The 19,342-nt window shown below is 46.1% G+C and overlaps 1 protein-coding gene across 1 annotated transcript; it reads right to left on the bottom strand.

The window, feature by feature from the left end:
* Positions 1 to 17,520: 17,520 nt before the first annotated feature.
* Positions 17,521 to 18,351, bottom strand: LOC121863359. The gene has a single exon (XM_042361980.1). It carries the CDS (start codon positions 18,049 to 18,051, stop codon positions 17,521 to 17,523), a length of 531 nt encoding a protein of 176 aa, XP_042217914.1. The 5' UTR covers positions 18,052 to 18,351.
* Between the last annotated feature and the right edge of the window lie 991 nt (positions 18,352 to 19,342).

Raw genomic sequence — 19,342 nt, 5'->3', positions numbered from 1 at the left:
GATATATAGAGTGCTGTGGTTAGTCTGGTGTGGAGAGAGTGAGAGGCAGAGGTGTTTGTTAGTAATGATATGGATGGCCTTGTGGCTCCTCCTCAGTGGGTGGGTGGACAGGTTGGTGAAGGGGGGAGCAGGAGGAGGAGGTGGAGAGAGGGGCAAGAGGACGAGGAGGTGGAGAGAGGGGCAAGAGGACGAGGAGGTGGGTGGGGTGATGATGTTTTTCTTTTGTTTGTTTGTTTCTTTATTTCTTTCCTTTGTATATCATGTTTTACTTATTTTTCTTCTACTTCGCCTATCTGTTTTCATGTTTCCTTCTTGCCCTTCTCACATAATCGCTTTCTTCTCTGGCTCTTAAAACACACACACACACTGTTATACTGTAGCTGCCTGGGGGTCAACTTGTAACCCTCTTCTCACCTTCCTTCCCCTCACCTCTCACCTCCCTCAACTCCGTCCCCTTCCCTCATCTCTCTCCCCTTCCCTCACTTCTCTCACCTCCTTCACCGTCCTCACTTCACCTTCCTCACCTCACCTCCCCCGATCACCTTCCTTCCCTCCCTCACCTCTATCACCTCTCTTACCTCCTCAATCTCCCCCAGCTACCAGTGTGGGGGACAGAGCTGCTACACCTAACCTGACCATACCTAACCTAACCTACCAGGTGCCATAGGTGTTAAGGGTATATTTCCATCCATTTTGCTGCCACGTCTTTCAATAATCCGTTAATTATTATTATTATTATTATTATTATTATTATTATTATTATTATTATTATTATTATTATTATTATTATTATTATTATATATCTCTCTGTCGTATATAAATGAAGTACAAGCAAGAACTTTAATACTCTTACAGCTCCCATTCTTCACGCCCCAAAAACACATAAGATTAACATGACCTCGAATAACCACAACTGTTAATGACACATAATTGATGTTTGAGCGACTCACCAGCTGATGACCCGGCCACCAAAACATTACCGACAACACGTATTAATTACTCGGCGGTGAATCACGTGTGGTTCTAAAATTATCATTAAGCATCTTCCCTCACCATCGTAGAACACTATCAGTTGGGTCACGAAAGACTTCTCGTGTATACGTGAACCATTAAAGGAAGTGACCAAGTCAATGGTTTTGTTAAGTAGATTCGCTCATTGGTGGATAACATTTTCAGTCAGGTTGATGGATTGGCAATAAGGATACCATACCATACCATACCATACAATACCCATACCATACAATACCCATACCATACCATACAATACCCATACCATACCCATGTCATACCCATGCCATACCCATGCCATACCATACCCATACCTATAATACGCATACCATACCATACCCATACCATACCCATACCATACAATACCCATGCCATACAATACCCATACCATACAATACCCATGCCATACCATACCATACCCATACCATATAATACGCAAACCATACCATACCCATACCATACAATACCCATGCCATACCAAACCATATATAGCATCAGGTAACCACACAGGTGTTTAAAATAGGTCATAAAACCCAGAGACGAAATATTACGTCAGCCCTTCCACCAAACACATCCCTAGTAGACGAAAAAGAAAGTATTATCAGTGAGGTCAAGAAAGGTGGTGGGGGAGGGGGGGATTGATTGACCAAATGTAGCCAATCAGTGTTGTGTTTACGATTACCTGAGTGACCCAAAAATATAAGACAGTGACCTTCACCTCCCTTAACCTGTAGAAGTCACCAGGTACAGTGACTTCAGATCAGCAGCGGAGGGATATAGTTTTATCTCGAGTAAAACATCAGCCAACACCTGACATATGCTTAGAGATACTGGCACACACACACACACACACACACACACACACACAATAATATATAATATATATATATATATATATATATATATATATATATATATATATATATATATATATATATCAACTTAATTAACCTGAAATCAGTTTAAATTTCACCAAAAGTCATTAAATGTGATAGACTAAAGCAGCTTATTATATTTTATCTGTTAGTGAGTTATTTGAGTGGTATATAGAGCAAGTGATAGAGTTACGAACGTAAAATACTGAAGGGATTACTCTGGGTGTTGGGTTATATATGAAGGAACAATTGTATTATGTGTAAGTAAATGACTAACCCTCTTCCCCATTAAAACAATAACAAATAAAAGGTAAACCTAACTACTCAGATATACTGTACATACGATTCTGGTGTAGGGTAGAAGAACATAAGAACACAAGAACATAAGAATGGAGGAAACTGCAGCGGGCCTATTGGCCCATACTGGGCAGTCCCGTTAACACCCAACCCCTATTGCTCATATAAGCATCCAACCTATGTTTGAAGCAGTTCAGCGTATTCGAGTTAATGATGATATTTGGTAACTTGTTCCATTCATCCACTACTCTGTTTCAAACCAGTGTTTACCTGTTTCACGCCTAAATCTAAATTTGTCTAATTTAAAACCATTGTTACGAGTTCGCTCCTGGTTGATAGTTTGAGTACCTTAGTAATGTCCTCTTTAGCCCTGCCTTCCACTTATACACCTCTATCAGGTCGCCCCTCGCTCTACTGTACGTCTCTCAAGGGAGTGCAAATTAAGATGCTTTAACCTGTCTCTATACTCAAGGTTCCTAATGCCCGGGATTAGTTTTGTCATTCTCCTCTGAATTCTTTCCAAGGATTCTATATCTCTTCTGTAATCCGGTGACCAGAACTGAACTGCGTAATCCAGGTGTGGTCTCACAAGAGCAAGATACAGTTTTAGGATGACCTCGCTAGTCTTGTAACTAACACTCCTTTTGTATGAAACCAAGTACTTTATTAGCCTTGTTACGAGCAAAAACACATTGTTTACTTGGCTTAAGGTTCCTACTTATCATTACTCCTAAATCTCTCTCGCAACCCAACCCAACCCAACCCACAACCCAACCCAAACCATAACCCACCCACCCACAACCCAACCCACAACCCAACCCATAACCAAACCCAACCCATAACCCAACCCAACCCATAACTCAACCCAACCCATAACTCAACCTAACCCATAACTCAACCCAACCCATAACTCAACCTAACCTAACCTAACTACCCGGAGTAGAGGACGGAGAGAAAGGTATTGACTTGAACCTTTTGAGGCAGAACACTCTGTGAGGAAGGTCAGATGTGAGGTGTGTGTGTAATAATAATAATAATTAACGGTTTATTGAAAGAGCTTGGCAGCCATAAGGCTGAAAATATACAGTTACATATTTGGGCAATGGGTTTCGAATTACAAATAATATACAAGTAACATAAGTGATACAAATAAGATATATAATAACTAGATGGGGAAAAGCTCAACTACAGTGCATTTCAACATAGTGACAGTGTAAGAAGTAGTATTTACTGGGAGGAATACACTGGTTTATTACAGTTATTGATAATTTTACAATGGTTGGGACTGGGCTGTTCTATAGCGATCAGTTCGTGTACGATGGGCTGGATGCGGTTGTGGTGTTGTAGCACTTGGCTAGGGATCTCTAGTGGTAGTAGGGCCGGTGTCGGGAGGGGGGAAGCTTCCTACCAAATTTGCAGATGAGGTCGCGGTGATGGTCAGTGAGAGTCGAAAGGGTCAGTGTGTTGAGCGCTTCTGATATGTGGAGTAGGAAGGGGAGAGAATAATCTTGCATGCCTCTTTGCATTTTTTCGAGGTGTTTACGCTGTGTGGCATTTAGGAGGAAGACCAGGTGGGGAGGCATAGGTGAGCTTGGGAAGTATGAATGTTGTAAACACTGGAGGAGCTCGGGTGCAGGAACCTGGAGGGACTTGAGTCGGCGGGAGGGTGGAGGATGGAAACTGGAGGATTTGACAACTTCACTGACGTGTGGTTTCCAATTTAGTTTGTTGTCTATGGTGACGCCGAGGAGCTTCGTGGAATCTACAACCTGGAGTGTGTTCGGACCTAGAGTAATGGGAGGAGGTGGGACCGGAGGAGAGGTTGATGTGCATAACCATGGTCTTGGTATGGTTGATGGTGACATGGTTGTTGGTGGCCCAGTTTTGGAGACTGTTCAATAAATCCTGAAGGGCGGTATAGTCGGGAGCAGAATTGTTGACGCTGATCCCAATGGTGGAGTCGTCGACATATTTCCAGCGAGCAGGGGTTTCTCTTAGGGCATCATTAATGAGCATAAGGAAGCAGAGTGGTCCCATCTTTGGTGCCTTGGGGACGCTACAGGTGAGTGACTGAAAGGTGGAGACAGCCCCCGGAAGCGTACAGCTTGGCGCGTCGGTCACTGAGGAAGTCTGTGTTATGGTATAAGACTTCTCCGAAGCCCGGAGGTCAATAGCTTTGTTGATGATTATATTGTGGTCGACTCGGTCGAATGCTTTAGTGAAATCAATGAAGGCGACAGCTACAGACGTTTTCGTTTCTCGAGATGGCTGTATATGTAATCGAGAAAGCTGACAAGACAGTGAGTGGTGGAGGAAGTTTTCATATTGCCAAATTGCTGAGGGTCTACGATTCCTGCAATATCAGCATAAGCCCAGTCGAACACAAAACTTTCACAGATTAGGCTGGGTATTGGGGTGATTGCAATAGGTCGTAGCTGATTTAAGGATTGTGGGCTGGTTGACTTGGGCACTGGTGATATAAGAGGTCTTCCAGTCAGCTGGGCATCTGGCTTGACTGAGAGAAGCATTGATGATGGAGCATAGGGGTTTAGCAAGCTCCGGGTAGAACTCCTGAATAGTTTCATTGGTAAGTCAATGGGGTGGTAGAGCATTTTAATTTTAGTTTGTCCAGACGTTTTGCTACTCAAATTCTTCTTACTAAGTCAGTGGGAAGGGGCTGGTAGGTAAGCAGCGAGAGTAGTTGTGTCAAGCCGGGGAGCGTCTGGCATATAGTAGCGGAAATGGTTATTTGATTGCTCAGCTGCATCAACATTAGTGAGATGGCTAAGGAAGGAGGGGTGTGTCTTATTGTTTAGTCCACAGAGTTTTAAGCTTACCATACCATTGACTGATGTTGGTACCATTGACTGATGTTGGTCTGCTTCAGGTGTTGTAATTTGCTGGGTAGTGGGACTTCTTTTGCAGTGCGTATTTCTGCGGGTGACCTGGTTATGAAGGGATCTGTATGGGATGTGGTCAGTTGAGATGAAAGGCTTCAGTCTCTGTTGCATAAGTCTTTTTTGATCCCAGGTGATCCAGGCAAGTCAGCTGGTGAGATCTAACGGACTTCTCGTGGGAAGAAGTGGTGGTGAGCTTCCGGTGGTGGTAAGTGTTATATAATTTATCCATTTGCTTCCACGTCATCCACGCTAAGTACTTCAGTCCAGGATGGTGAACTATCCACTGCCCGAAGAGACGCACTGCAGCCGGGCAATCGGCCTGTAGGTCTTGGATGGTCTCTACTGAGTGGGAGTGGCAGCTGGGGGACCAGGAGCACTGATAAGTGTGTGCTACAATCTGGATAGGAGGCATTGGTTGAGGTGGTTGTTGGTCCGCTAAGTCAGTTAAGATATGTCAGGGTATTTTGACCGTGTGTGGGGAAGTTCACAACTTGTGATAGTGATAGCTGGTCTGATAATGGTGGTGTCAATTTCATTATAATCCCCACTACTTACTATTTCTGTAGAGTATGATGTTAATAATAGTTTTGACGCTTTTGACTGAAACCTGTATATTTTATCGTGTATTTTTTAATGCCTTGAATCGATGGTATTATGCACGTTGTGTTGACGTCCAATATATTAATGATTATTTTATTTTTTTATTTATTTATTTTATTTTTTTAATATACGATATTTTGTGTAAAGTAAATCTCGTAATGGCTGTTTCTGCCTTTTTGGGGAGTTTAAACACGTAGAGTGAAGATGTACGATTCAGAATACTAAACTCGTCCCATTTTTAGCGTCCTTAGTAATCAATCATAGTTCTTAGCAGTGTATTGGGTGCTGGTTGTGAGGTGGATCGCGCCGCCACATCGTTACATTTACACCCATAGTTTTGTGTTACCGTTTAATATTTACTATAGGTCTCCGGGGACCGGTGGTAGAAGCGGTACCGTTCTTGCCTCGCAAGCGAGATGTCACGGGTTCGATTCCCGGGCCGGTGGAAGTTGTTTGGACTTACTTCCTAGCCCCCATTAGTCCCTGTTCACCTAGCAGTAAAGTAGGTACCTGTTGTAAGTCGAAAGTTGCAAATTCTTATTCAGGAAGTTGTTGGAGCTTCCAATAACTTGATGACATAAACACTGACTCTTCAGGCTTCTACGCCTTGACTCTTCAGGCTTCTATGCCCTTGACTCTTCAGGCATCTATGCCCTTAACTCTGAGACACATAAAGGCAAGCATAAACTTAGCATGCTTCCCTGTTGGGCGCTGTAAACGCTTCTGCGCTTCACCCTTACACAAGGATGTAGGGGTGCCCAATAAAAAAAAAAAAACTATAGGTCCCAGCACAAAGATATGGTCGAAGTGGTGACGAAAGGCTTGGGAGTTGCCAGTAACTTAGGTTCGTTCTCTCGTCCCCCATAAAGAACGAAATAATATTGATAGGAAGTTAAGAGAATAGAGATCAAGTGAAGTGTTTGGTGCGAGGTTAAACAGCGGTGACGTGTTGGCGATCACTGCCCTGATGAACAGTTAATGATCTCCCGGTAATTGTCACGTGAAAAAGAAAAAGGAAAAAGGGAAAAGGACACAAAAGGAAAGAAGGAAAAGGCCTCTTGAGATATAGTAAAGTGAGAAACATTATAAGTATTTTAATAATTTGAGGAAGTGTTACAATAGGGAGATAGTGGTGTAGTCTCCTGGCCACGATACTGTTGTCAGCACACACAGGTTCATGACAGTTCCACCACTTGCTGTTAATGGTTGGCAAAACATTTGATTTTAATGGTTAAATAATCTCACATTACTGTGTTACTTTATATCGGTAAATGAAGTAAAGGTAAAGAAATGGCTACTAATTTACATAAATATTACAATATATTTTATCATATTTTCATCTGTATCTTGATTTTCTTTGTGTTACTATTTTTGATCTTTTAAACGATGTTCCCCATTACTGACTTGCTTAACAACCTATTAAGGCAGTCATGACGTCACATCGACAAATTTTCCATCACTTTCTTTTATCAACATTTCAGGGAATTTAATTTATGGTAAAATCACTCGACATAATATTAACAAAGAAGGAATGATGGGTGAGAAGCTGCCGAGGTGGTGACGGTACACGGCAACCAGTCAGTTATAGAAATTGTTGCTCTTGTTAATAAAGTGGAGGATCTTAGATGATACCTGAGTGTTATGGTAAATATTATTTTTATTGGTCGAACTATAGAAGGGATGAGTTAACTGGGAGGAGGTGAGGTAGGTTAGGTTAGGTGAGGTGAACCTTCAACATGGAGCAGGCAACAAGGTGATGCTCAACACCACAGTTAAAACTGATTAATGTAACAATAACAATAAAATTTTACCTTTCTTTCACGGGCACTAAACTGATGTCACCTCTTGTGCCCCTTCGAAAATTTTATTTGTTTTCATTTTTCAAACATTGTTTTGTTTATTGATTTGTGGAGGATATACCAATAACATGACGGTAAATCAGTGTACAATAACACACAATATATATATATATATATATATATATATATATATATATATATATATATATATATATATATATTATATATAAAATAGACAGTATGTATATATAAGAGAGAGAGAGAAGGGGAGATGATAAGCAAGTTAGGTGGGCGTGGGTGTTGATAAGGCTGTGATAACGGGCACATTATTAGGCTGGTGGAGTGTTGGGCAAATGATTAGCGCGGCGTGTTTGGCTTCTGAATTAGTCTTCATCAGAGCGGCATTAGGCCAATTTTCCCAGGCTTATGGGCCAAAGTTTGCCTAACGAAGTAGGGATTAGTGAGTCAAAACTGCCGCCCCACCTCATGATTCCTCCCCACCACCCTGCTACCTTAATATATATATATATATATATATATATATATATATATATATATATATATATATATATATATATATATAATGATAGTTCAGTATAATAAAACACTCAATAAACGAAGATTCCACTCATCTAATTCGTGTGTAGAAATTAATTAAATTGACTTTTCTGTCTCTTTTTGGACGAAGGCGCGCGCGTGTGTGTGTGTGTAAAGTGAATGAATGAATGAGATGAAAAGATTAGTCCCCAGCAGGAAGACACACATCTGGGAGGATTGATCAAGACACTTCGACAAAAATTTTACGCGTGAGATGGAGGGCCATAGCCGCCAACCTTCCGACATGACGCTGACTCCTTGGCTGCATGGTTGTGACTCCGGAAATTATAACGATAAGAGTTGTGTAGTAGAAATAAGCTGCATTAAGCTGGTCTACGGGCGACTTATCATACACAAAACACCTCGAGTGGCTGAGAAAACTGAATTTTTTGAAACTGACCATGCGCAGATACGTTGTGAGAGGCCCATTTTATTTGACTAAGTACTATTAACTTAAGTAAACCCAGTATTCTTAAGTAAATAAACCAGTAACTTAAACCAGTGCTCTTATATAAACCCAGTGATCTTAAGTAAATAAACCAATAACTTAACCAGTGCTCTTACATATACCCAGTGATCTTAAGTAAACCATATTCTTAAGTAAATAAACCATTAATTATAACTACCAATCCCTTAAGTAAACCCAGTGATCTTAAGTAATTAAACCAGTAAGTTAAACCAGTGTCCTTCAGTAAACAAACACCACCGGACATTCCTGTGTTGCTGCCTTACGGATATAGCGGAAGATCGTGTGAGTGTGTGTGTGTGTGTGTGTGTGTGTGTGTGTGTGTGTGTGTGTGTGTGTGTGTGTGTGTGTGTGTGTGTGTGTGTGAGAGAGAGACACGTGGCACCAGACAGACTTATCTTAATTCATCCATTAATAAAATTTAAACTATTCCCATTGACAGATTCATCTTATTCATTTTTATTGAGACAGAGAGGGGGCAGGCATTAACTGTGTAGGTAGATAGTAGCAGCAGCAGCATCGTAGTAATAATAGTAGTAGTAGTAGTAGTTGTTGTTGTAGTAGTAGCAAACAACATGGCGTTACACCTCTCTCTCTCGTCAACACCCTCTTGTTATACTGTGTCCTACTTAGTACAGTCTCTCTCTCTCTCTCTCTCTCTCTCTCTGTCTTACTGTATATCCACCTCACCCCTCACTCACTCTCCCATCCACTCGTAACTGTCCTCTCCTTCCCCTCTCTGTCCTTCTCCCATCCTCTCCAGAACCTCTCCCCCCACTCCCCCTCTCTCAGGATGGGCATTGCTCACTTGTCCGTCTGTCTTGGTGAGGAGGAGGAGGAGGAAGAAGAGGGTGAGGTGAGGTAGGAGGGAGGGAGATGTTACTGGATCACTAGGGTCCCTCCCCCACCTCACCTCCCCCTCACCACTTAAACCCTCCTTCTCCTCCCCGAGACATACTGAAGCCTCACGCGAGTCACTTTGAACCCACCACACAGGCCTCCTACACCTGGGCAATTTTATGTACCCACCTGAATGAATCCTTTAGACTCGTGCGGGCAAAGTGCATATTAAATAATTTGTTAAGAACCTGAAGGAGCTATTGTATCTGTGCTGTGTGCCCTGAGAGCTGGAACAATGGGCAGATGAAAGATTTACTGAATAAGCAGAGACCGGCCGGGTGTGCTTCGTGTTATGGTCTCAAATTACAATATAACACTTGATTATAAGGTCGAGAGGTGGGTATAAGGGTCGTATACTGTGTGTGTGTCAGTGGTACTTATTTATCTGAGGATATAATTATATGGTATGCGGTGTTGATGTGGGAATATAACGTCATATATATCATGATCTGTATGTAAGCAGGGCCATAAAGACAACAGACAGCCTTAACATCAAGTCTCTACTCCAGTAAACAAGATAATTGCCTCCTAGATGACGAAACCCTCTCTTAGATTTTTACTCAGTGTGTAAGACAAAATTCTGTCGTACTATTCTTCAGTTGAAAAAGAAGGAGAATCTCTTATAACCTCCGCAGTAAACACAACCATTCCATCTTTGTTCAAACTAAAAAGTGATTCCTATTCTTTATATAATATATGGGTGACTCTTTTTGTGGACAGGCATGAAAAGACGTGTTTGTTGTGTGTGGGGTGGTGGTGGAGTTGTTTGTGGGTGGTGGGTGTGGGGTGGTGGGGTTGTGTGTGGAGTGGTGTGGGTGTTGTTGTGTGGGGTGGTGGGTGTGGGGTGGTGGGTGTTGTGTGTGTGTGGTGGGTGTTGTGTGTGGGGTGGTGGGGTTGTGTGTGGGGTGGTGGGTGTTGTGTGTGGGGTGGTGGGTGTTGTGTGGGGTGGTGGGTGTTGTGGGGTGGTGGGTGTGGGGTGGTGGGTTTGTGTGTGGGGTGGTGGGTGTTGTGTATGGGGTGGTGGGTGTTGTGTGTGCATGGGGTGTGGGTGTGTGTGTGTGGGGTGGTGGGTGTTGTGTGTTGGGGTGGTGGGTGTTGTGTGTGTGCATGGGGTGGTGGGTGTTGTGTGTGGGGTGGTGGGTGTTGTGTGGGGTGGTGGTGGGTGTTGTTTGTGGGGTGGTGGGTGTTGTGTTGCATGGGGTGGTGGGTGTTGTGTGTGGGGTGGTGGGTGTTGTGTTGCATGGGGTGGTGGGTGTGTGTGTGGGGTGGTGGTGGGTGTTGTTTGTGGGGTGGTGGGTGTGTTGTGTGTGGGGTGGTGGGTGTTGTGTATGCATGGGGTGGTGGGTGTTGTGTGTGGGGTGGTGGTGGGTGTTGTGGGGTGGTGGTGGGTGTTGTGTGTGTGGGGTGGTGGGTGTGTGTGTGCATGGGGTGTGGTGGGTGTTGTGTGTGGTGGGTGGTGGTGGGTGTTGTTTGTGGGGTGGTGGTGGGTGTTGTGTGTGGGGTGGTGGGTGTTGTGTGTGCATGGGGTGGTGGGTGTTGTGTGTGGGGTGGTGGGTGTTGTGGTGCATGGGGTGGTGGGTGTTGTGTGTGGGGTGGTGGTGGGTGTTGTGTGGGGGGTGGTGGGTGTTGTGTGTGGGGTGGTGGGTGTTGTGTGTGGGGTGGTGGGTGTTGTGTGGGGTGGTGGTGGTGGGGGTGTGGTGTTGTGGGTGGGTTGTGTGTGGGGTGGTGGCTGTGTGTGGTGGTGGTGTGTGTGTGTGTGTGTGTGTGGGTGTGGTGTTGTGTTGGGGTGTGGGTGTTGTGTGTGGGTGGTGGGTGTTGTTGTGGGTGGTGGTTGTGTGTGGGTGGTGGTGTTGTGTGTGGGTGGTGGGTGTTGTGTGTGTGGGTGGGGTGTTGTGTGTGTGGGTGGTGGGTGTTGTGTATGCATGGGGTGGTGGTGTTGTGTGTGGGGTGGTGGGGTGTTGTGTGTGGGGTGGTGGTGGGTGTTGTGTGTGGGGTGGTGGGTGTTGTGTGTGCATGGGGTGGTGGGTGTTGTGTGTGGGGTGGTGGTGGGTGTTGTTGTGGGGTGGTGGTGGGTGTTGTGTGTGTGGGGTGGTGGGTGTTGTGTGTGCATGGGGTGGTGGGTGTTGTGTGTGGGGTGTGGTGGTGGGTGTTGTGTGTGGGGTGGTGGGTGTTGTGTGTGCATGGGGTGGTGGGTGTTGTGTGTGCATGGGTTGGTGGGTGTTGTGTGTGGGGTGGTGGGTGTTGTGTTGGGGTGGTGGGGTTGGTGTGTGATGGGGTGTGGGTCTGTTGTGTGGGGTGGTGGGTGTTGTGTGTGGGGTGGTGGGTGTTGTGTGTGCATGGGGTGGTGGGTGTTGTGTGTGTGGGGTGGTGGGTGTTGTGTGTGGGGTGGTGGTGGGTGTTGTGTGGGGTGGTGGTGGGTGTTGTGTGTGCATGGGGGTGGTGGGTGTTGTGTGTGCATGGGGTGGTGGGTGTTGTGTGTGGGGTGGTGGGTGTTGTGTGGGGTGGTGGGTGTTGTGTGTGGGTGGTGGTGGGTGTTGTGTGTGGGGTGGTGGTGGGTGTTGTGTGTGGGGTGGTGGGTGTTGTGTGTGGGGTGTGGTGGGTGTTGTGTGGGGTGGTGGTGGGTGTTGTGTGTGCATGGGGTGGTGGGTGTTGTGTGTGCATGTGGGGTGGTGGGTGTTGTGTGTGGGGTGGTGGGTGTTGTGTGTGGGGTGGTGGGTGTTGTGTGTGCATGGGGTGGTGGGTGTTGTGTGGGGTGGTGGGTGTTGTGTGTGCATGGGGTGGTGGGTGTTGTGTGTGGGGTGGTGGGTGTTGTGTGTGTGCATGGGGGTGGGGTGGGTGTTGTGTGGTGTGGTGGTGGGTGTTGTGTGTGGGGTGGTGGGTGTTGTGTGTGGGGTGGTGGTGGGTGTTGTGTGTGGGGTGGTGGGTGTTGTGTGTGCATTGGGTGGTGGGTGTTGTGTGTGCATGGGGTGGTGGGTGTTGTGTGTGTGGGGTGGTGGGTGTTGTGTGTGGGGTGGTGGTGGGTGTTGTGTGTGGGTGGTGGGTGTTGTGTGTGTGGGGTGGTGGGTGTTGTGTGTGGGGTGGTGGTGGTGTTGTGTGGGGTGGTGGGTGTTGTGTGTGGGGTGGTGGTGGGTGTTGTGTGTGGGGTGGTGGTGGGTGTTGTGTGTGGGGTGGTGGTGGGTGTTGTGTGTGTGGGTGGTGGGTGTTGTGTGTGTGGGGTGGTGGGTGTTGTGTGTGTGGGGTGGTGGGTGTTGTGTGTGCTGGGGTGGTGGGTGTTGTGTGTGGGGTGGTGGGTGTTGTGTGTGTGTGGGGTGGTGGGTGTTGTGTGTGGGGTGGTGGGTGTTGTGTGTGGGGTGGTGGGTGTTGTGTGTGTATGGGGTGGTGTTGTTGTGTGTGGGGTGGTGGGTGTTGTGTGTGGGGTGGTGGGTGTTGTGTGTGGGGTGGTGGGTGTTGTGTGGGGTGGTGGGTGTTGTGTGTGGGGTGGTGGGTGTTGTGTGTGGGGTGGTGGGTGTTGTGTGTGTGGGGTGGTGGGTGTTGTGTGTGGGGTGGTGGGTGTTGTGTGTGGGGTGGTGGGTGTTGGGTGATGGGTGTTTTGTGTGGGGTATCAGCCTCTCCAGTCAGCTTTTGATCTTATTTCCTATGACGAGGAACTTGAAGGTAATAAACAAAATATAAAAAATAATTGGTGAATATTGTGGCTGGTATATAATAATACTAATACTAATAATAATAGGCATATAGAATGTTTTATACTATGGTAACGAAATATTGAGTATCAGCACATGTTATACACAAGGCTCTCAGGTGTAGCTTTGGACAGTTCACCTACAGTCGCTGCCTCACTTTACCCAAGTCTCCGATATCATCATAAAATATATTAATTTCAGTTTTATATTTAGGTATGTAATTATATAGTTGTTTTAGTAGTATTTTGTATTTCAAAGATTGAGATGACAGTAGCGACACAGGTGTAGTAAGTAACAGTAACAGTGTCCATTATTTCATCAAGACAGTACAGTAATAAGCACTAACGCTCGTCCTTTCAGGGTTCTGTTTCACTTAATACTATAACAAAGATTTCTGATAATGATTTAAAAAATAAATATATACCTGTACTAAGTTTCATTAATAAACCAGACTGTATGGTAGTGACCCGCCGGTGTCTTGATAAATATTGCCCATTTCGTTGTATATTAATCTACAGGTAACAAATAGTCTAGTGAAATAATATTGCATAATAACATGTGTTTGTCCTATAATTGTGTGAGCTATGACCGGCGGGGTGCTATGATGCATGGTGGTGGAGGCACTACCACCGTCCACCACCAGTATAGTGTCACCCGCTGCCCCTGTGTCACCCGCTGCTTGTGTCACCCGCTGCTTGTGTCACCCGCTGCTTGTGTCACCCGCTGCTTGTGTCACCCGCTGCTTGTGTCACCCGCTTGTGTCCGCTGCTTGTGTCACCTGCTGCTTGTGTCACCCGCTGCTTGTGTCACCTGCTACTTGTGTCACCACTACCTTATCCCCCGCTGCTTGTGTCACCCACATGCTTGTGTCCACCGGTACTTGCGTCACCCACTAATTGTCACCCGCTACTTGTGTCCCACCGCTACTTGCGTCCACCACTACTTATGTCCCCGCTGCTTGTGTCACCCACTATACTTGTGTCACCGCTGCCCCATCACCGCTACTTGTGTCACCCGCTACTTGTGTCCACCGCTACTTGCGTCACCCGCTACCCCGTCACCCGCTGCTTATGTCACCCACTGCTTGTGTCCATCCTTTGTGTCACCCGCTACTTGTTTCACCCGCTGCTTGTGTCACCCGCTGCTTGTGTCACCCTCACTTGTGTCACCCGCTACTTGTGTCCACCGCTACTTGTGTCACCCGCTATACTTGTGTCCACCGGTACTTGCGTCTGCCCTACTTGTGTCACCCGCTACTTGTGTCCACCGCTACTTGTGTCACCCACTACTTGTGTCATCTGCTACTTGTGTCACCCACTATACTTGTGTCCACCGGTACTTGCGTCACCCACTAATTGTGTCATCCGCTACTTGTGTCCACCGCTACTTGCGTCACCCACTACTTGTGTCCACCGCTACTTGTGTCACCCACTATACTTGCGTCACACTACTTGCGTCACCACCCACTTGTGTCACCCACTACTTGTGTCCCCCCGCTACTTGTGTCACCCAGAGGGACTCGTGCCACCACTCACCCACCACAGAAAAATCCAAATACTCGTTATGTGAAAAAGTCCCAGACTATCAGATTTTCCTTCTGTCTATGAATATATTACAATGGGATCTGAAGAAAATCCCTATTGAAAAAAAAGCGCATTGGACAGTTTTCTATTAGACAGAATCCCGCCCAACCACCAAATTGACGGGGAGTGGACAGAATTACATCAGGTCTCAAGGTTTTATGTAATATTCCTAATATTCTGGTAGGTTAGGTTAGGGTAAGGCAGGGAAGGGTAGGTCAGATGAGGTTAGGGTAGGGAAGAACATGGTATGTCAGGTCAGGTTAGGGTAGGTCAGGTCAGGTTAGCAGGTTAGGTGTTGGTCAGGTTAGAGGTAGGTCAGGTTAGGGTAGTTGTCAGGTTAGGGAGGGTCAGGTCAGGTTAGGAGGTGGTAGGTCAGGTTAGGGAGGGTCAGGTTAGGGTAGGTCAGGTCAGGTTAGGGTAGGTTTGGTCAGGTTAGGGAGGGTCAGGTTAGGTTAGATTAGGGTAGGTCAGGTTAGGGACTAGGTGGTAGGTCAGGTTAGGGTAGGTTTGGTCAGGTTGGGAGGGTCAGGTTAGGTTGGGTTAGGGTAGGTCAGGTTAGGGAGGGTCAGGTTAGGGTAGGTCAGGTCAGGTTAGGGTAGGTTTGGTCAGGTTAGGGAGGTCAGGTTAGGTTGAGTTAGGGAGGGTCAGGTTAGGGTAGGTCAGGTCAGGTTAGGGTAGGTTTGGTCAGGTTAGGGAGGGTCAGGTTAGGTTAGATTAGGGTAGGTCAGGTTAGGGTAGGTTTGGTCAGGTTTAAGGAAGGGTAGATCAGTTTTGGGCAGGGTAGGTTAGGGTAGGTTATGGAGGATTGGTTTTGCATCTAATCAATTGTTGAGCGGTTCAGAAATTATTCATATGCCAATGTGTCAGATGAAGAGGAGATATGACAGTCTTTGTGGATACGACACCGACTGACTTACGATACGACACTGACGGACTTAAGATACGACACTGATGGACTTAAGATACGACACTGACTGACTTAAGATACGACACTGACGGACTTAAGACACGACACTGACTCTTAAGATACGACACCGACTGACTTAAGATACGACACTGACTGACTTAAGATATGACACTGACTGACTTAAGATACGACACTGACTGACTTAAGATATGACACTGACTGACTTAAGATACGACACTGACTGACTTAAGATACGACACTGACTTACTTAAGATACGATACTGACTGACTGACTGACGTACGATGCAGTAAGACTCTCTCAAGACCAAGTACGACAACGAAAAATTAATCCCGATCAAAAAATAACCTCGGAACTGTAGCGCCAAGGCTCATATTTTTGTAGACTAAAGAATCGTAAGTGGAGATGTATGAACGAATCTAACTGGTTCACTTATAAGCTACACTGTATCTGTTATGAGAAGCTTCAAAATGGTTCGAGACTGTACCGAGAAAAGTGGTCGAGTGTCCTGGTCTGGCGGCGGCATCTCTTCCAGAACTCACGCAGAGAGGAGAGAGGATACGGATACTACCGCCTGTCATTGCTGCTCGGAGCCTTTGTCCTAGTTGGAGTGTTGACATTTATCGAGGAGACACAGACATTTTCCACCGTCTGTAAGTTAGTTCTCATAATGTATGTATTTTATCTACAGGTGAAAAATGAACGTACATTAGTAAACCCGTTTAAAATTCAACAATTTTATCTTATTTTTTTTAATATTAGAATATTATTAACTTTGTTTCGCGCTTAAAGGCCTTCGTTGTTCAACCACAGTAATAACATTTTGACAACAACAACAACCTTTGATAATTCTGGTGCGTAGTTGTAGGACAAGATGTCAAAACACCTAACCTAACTTAACAGATTTATCATGTCTTTATTTAACCTTAATATAGTCTGACCTTATTTTGCCAAATTTAACCTGACCTTACTTGCCAGTCTGGGTTGACCTTGCTTAACCTAGCATCTAATTTGGACCTACTTAACCGAATCTAGCCTGATGATGGTTTAACTTAAAACACAAACTTTTTATCATTTAAAGACGATGGTTTAATTCTTTAAGGACAATGGATTAACCTATTGAGGACGGTGGATTAACCTTTGTGAGGACGTTGATTTAACTTATTGAGTGCGATGGATTAAACTTTGGTGGATGATGGATTCACCCTTTCAGGATTATAGTTTAATCTTTCATTCTTCAAGGAGTTAAAACTTAATCTCACGGATAAACACAGAGGGGAAATTTGGACCTTGTGTGTGGGAGCGACTTGCATAAACATTTTTCCTTTGACCAAAATTCTGTCTTGGAGAAATGAAAACTGTCGAGTGAGTTCGTTGTCGTGTGCCCTTCAGGTAATGGGTTAATTGACCTGTATTTCCGCTGATTTGTTTGTTAAATTGGGGATTTAGTTAGGATTAGATTAAATGGTTTATGCTAAAGTTAGATCAGAGTAGATTAGGTTTGGCTGTTGTAGTTATTATATAATTTTTCGCCATCATAAAAGTTTTGGTTAATGAAAAATCTATAAGGTGTGGCCGGGCGGCAGGTGATGGGCGCCTTAAGGTGTGGCCGGGCGGCAGATATAGTCGGCGCCTTAGGTGTGGCCGGGCGGCAGGTGGTGGGCGCCATAAGGTGTGGCTGGGCGGCAGGTAGTGGGCGCCATAAGGTGTGGCCGGGGGGCAGGTGGTGGGCGCCTGAAGTCTTCCTCACGTTTTTTGTTTATTAATCATCTTTTAATATTTATTTAAATCGTCAATATTTTATCGTGACGTCGATTTTTTTTTTGAGGGGAGATTAAGATTGTAATAATGTACAGTAGTAACATTGTATAATAGGTGGTGGTACATTATGACTGAGTCACCATTAAGAACAGGAGGTTAGTATAATGTAATAACAACAGTGTCTGACCTGCTAGCTCCGGGGGGAGGCGCGGGTACATGAGGCCGGCGCGGGCGAACCAGTCCAGGGCGGCGGGCGGAAGTGATGCCGCCCCGGACTTAAGGGCGTTGAAGGCCTGGGCGTCCAACAGTGGTGAACTGGTGGGCGTGAAGGCGTGGGCAGGGAGAAGGCCGGGGGGCAAGGCCATACCCGGGTACTGGTAGAGGTGAGAGGGCATGAGAGGGGCCGACGCCCCCCCTAGGAAGGTGGCGCGATTGAGCATGGCTGAGGAGGTGACGGCGGGAGAGATGGAGAGCGGGGAGGAGTGTGGCGAGGAGAGCGGGCTGAGGGGCGGCGTGTGGGGCGGGGAGGTGACCTCGTGTGAGGTGAGGTCAGCGGGGCTCAGCGTACTCCGCCCGCCGCCGCCCACGCCCGCTACCACCGCCTCCCGCGACAGTAGCGACTCGATGCAGAAGGACTTACGCTCGCTGGTGGACATGGTGAAGGCGTCGCTCCTGCCAGCCCACGGGTGTCTCTGCCGCCCACCGCACACAAACACACACACACACCTCAGTCCTCACGTCTCCACAACAAATAAATAACAAATTGTAAATCAACACAAAATTCCTGGTGAGCACATTGTCCCTCTTCAAGTTACTGGCCAAGTTAATTTTTCTGTCATGTGCTGAACAAGGTGTTGCTCACCCTGGCCACACTAACTCTCACGTTCACGATCCTGGACACGTGTTGTCTTTCCGGTGTCGAGTTCGCTTCTGATATCACCTAAGTCAGCGCTCATCACATCACCATTTCACACCATTTGTACCGCTAATGAAAACCGGGCCACCATTATCCTCTGACCATTCTGATTGGTCTAGTATCTCTTTCATTGAATTCCGGGCTCTGTAACGTGATTGGCTATCATTTCGTTGGCTCCTCCCTAATGGGCATCTGGACCTGGCCACTGGCTGAGGAGAAGAAATCGTGAACGTTGACTGGCCGCTGGGCGAAATTGGGCGGGGCGAGTTATGTGGGTCCGCCCCCGAGATCAATATCCTGGTAGATGGTTGGTTGAAGTGGGTTTAATGCCTGATTACAACGGCTCAGTCCTGCTCGGATATGCCACATCAGGCGCCTCTTAGTGCAGTTCGTTCGCAGTCACTCTTGTAATTTATATTTCCAGGTGTTCATAATTATATATATATTCATATTTGAAAGTTAATGGGATAATCCATAACGTCGCCTCTCGTAATCAAGTTTAGGATGACGAGAGAGACAAACAGATGTGATATTGAAGTGGTAATAATAAATCAACACTAGAGGCGAGGAGACGAATCATTGTGGGAAGAGTGTGGTGTGGGGGTAAAAGTTGGTGCTAGTGTGTGGGTCTGGGCCGGTCAGAGGAAGGAAGGAACTGCCGGCTGGGAGGCTGATGCCGACCTAACTCTTGTCTCAGCCCACATTTTTCTCCCTTCACATTTTCACATATGACGGTAGAGAAGATCTTTAGTGCTGTAGGTAACCCATCCTGGGGGCATGACACCTGAACCCATGATTATATTTATCTTTATACAGTCAATAATTAAGACACTAGATGATGAAAAATATATCCCACCCATGCCCTCATCCCCGAGTCGAAAATCCAACACCCAAGAACAACAAAAAATGCCTCTTGTCAATGTTAGAGTGAGGCGGCGGAGGAGTAAGCATCCCACAAACTGGTAACCCCCCCCCTAGTGGGACTCCAACAAAATAATGAGAAGCGTAAACCACGAATTAGTTTGTATTCA

Source organism: Homarus americanus, unplaced genomic scaffold, assembly GCF_018991925.1.
Source record: "Homarus americanus isolate GMGI-L3 unplaced genomic scaffold, GMGI_Hamer_2.0 scaffold40248, whole genome shotgun sequence".
Taxonomy (NCBI): domain Eukaryota; kingdom Metazoa; phylum Arthropoda; class Malacostraca; order Decapoda; family Nephropidae; genus Homarus; species Homarus americanus.
Note: the sequence above shows the minus strand (reverse complement) of the source record. Positions and strands in the feature narration are given on the sequence as shown.

Bases quoted from the DNA above. Each gene is read 5' to 3' on its own strand.
- LOC121863359 (XM_042361980.1), bottom strand. From the start codon at position 18,051: ATGTCCACCAGCGAGCGTAAGTCCTTCTGCATCGAGTCGCTACTGTCG.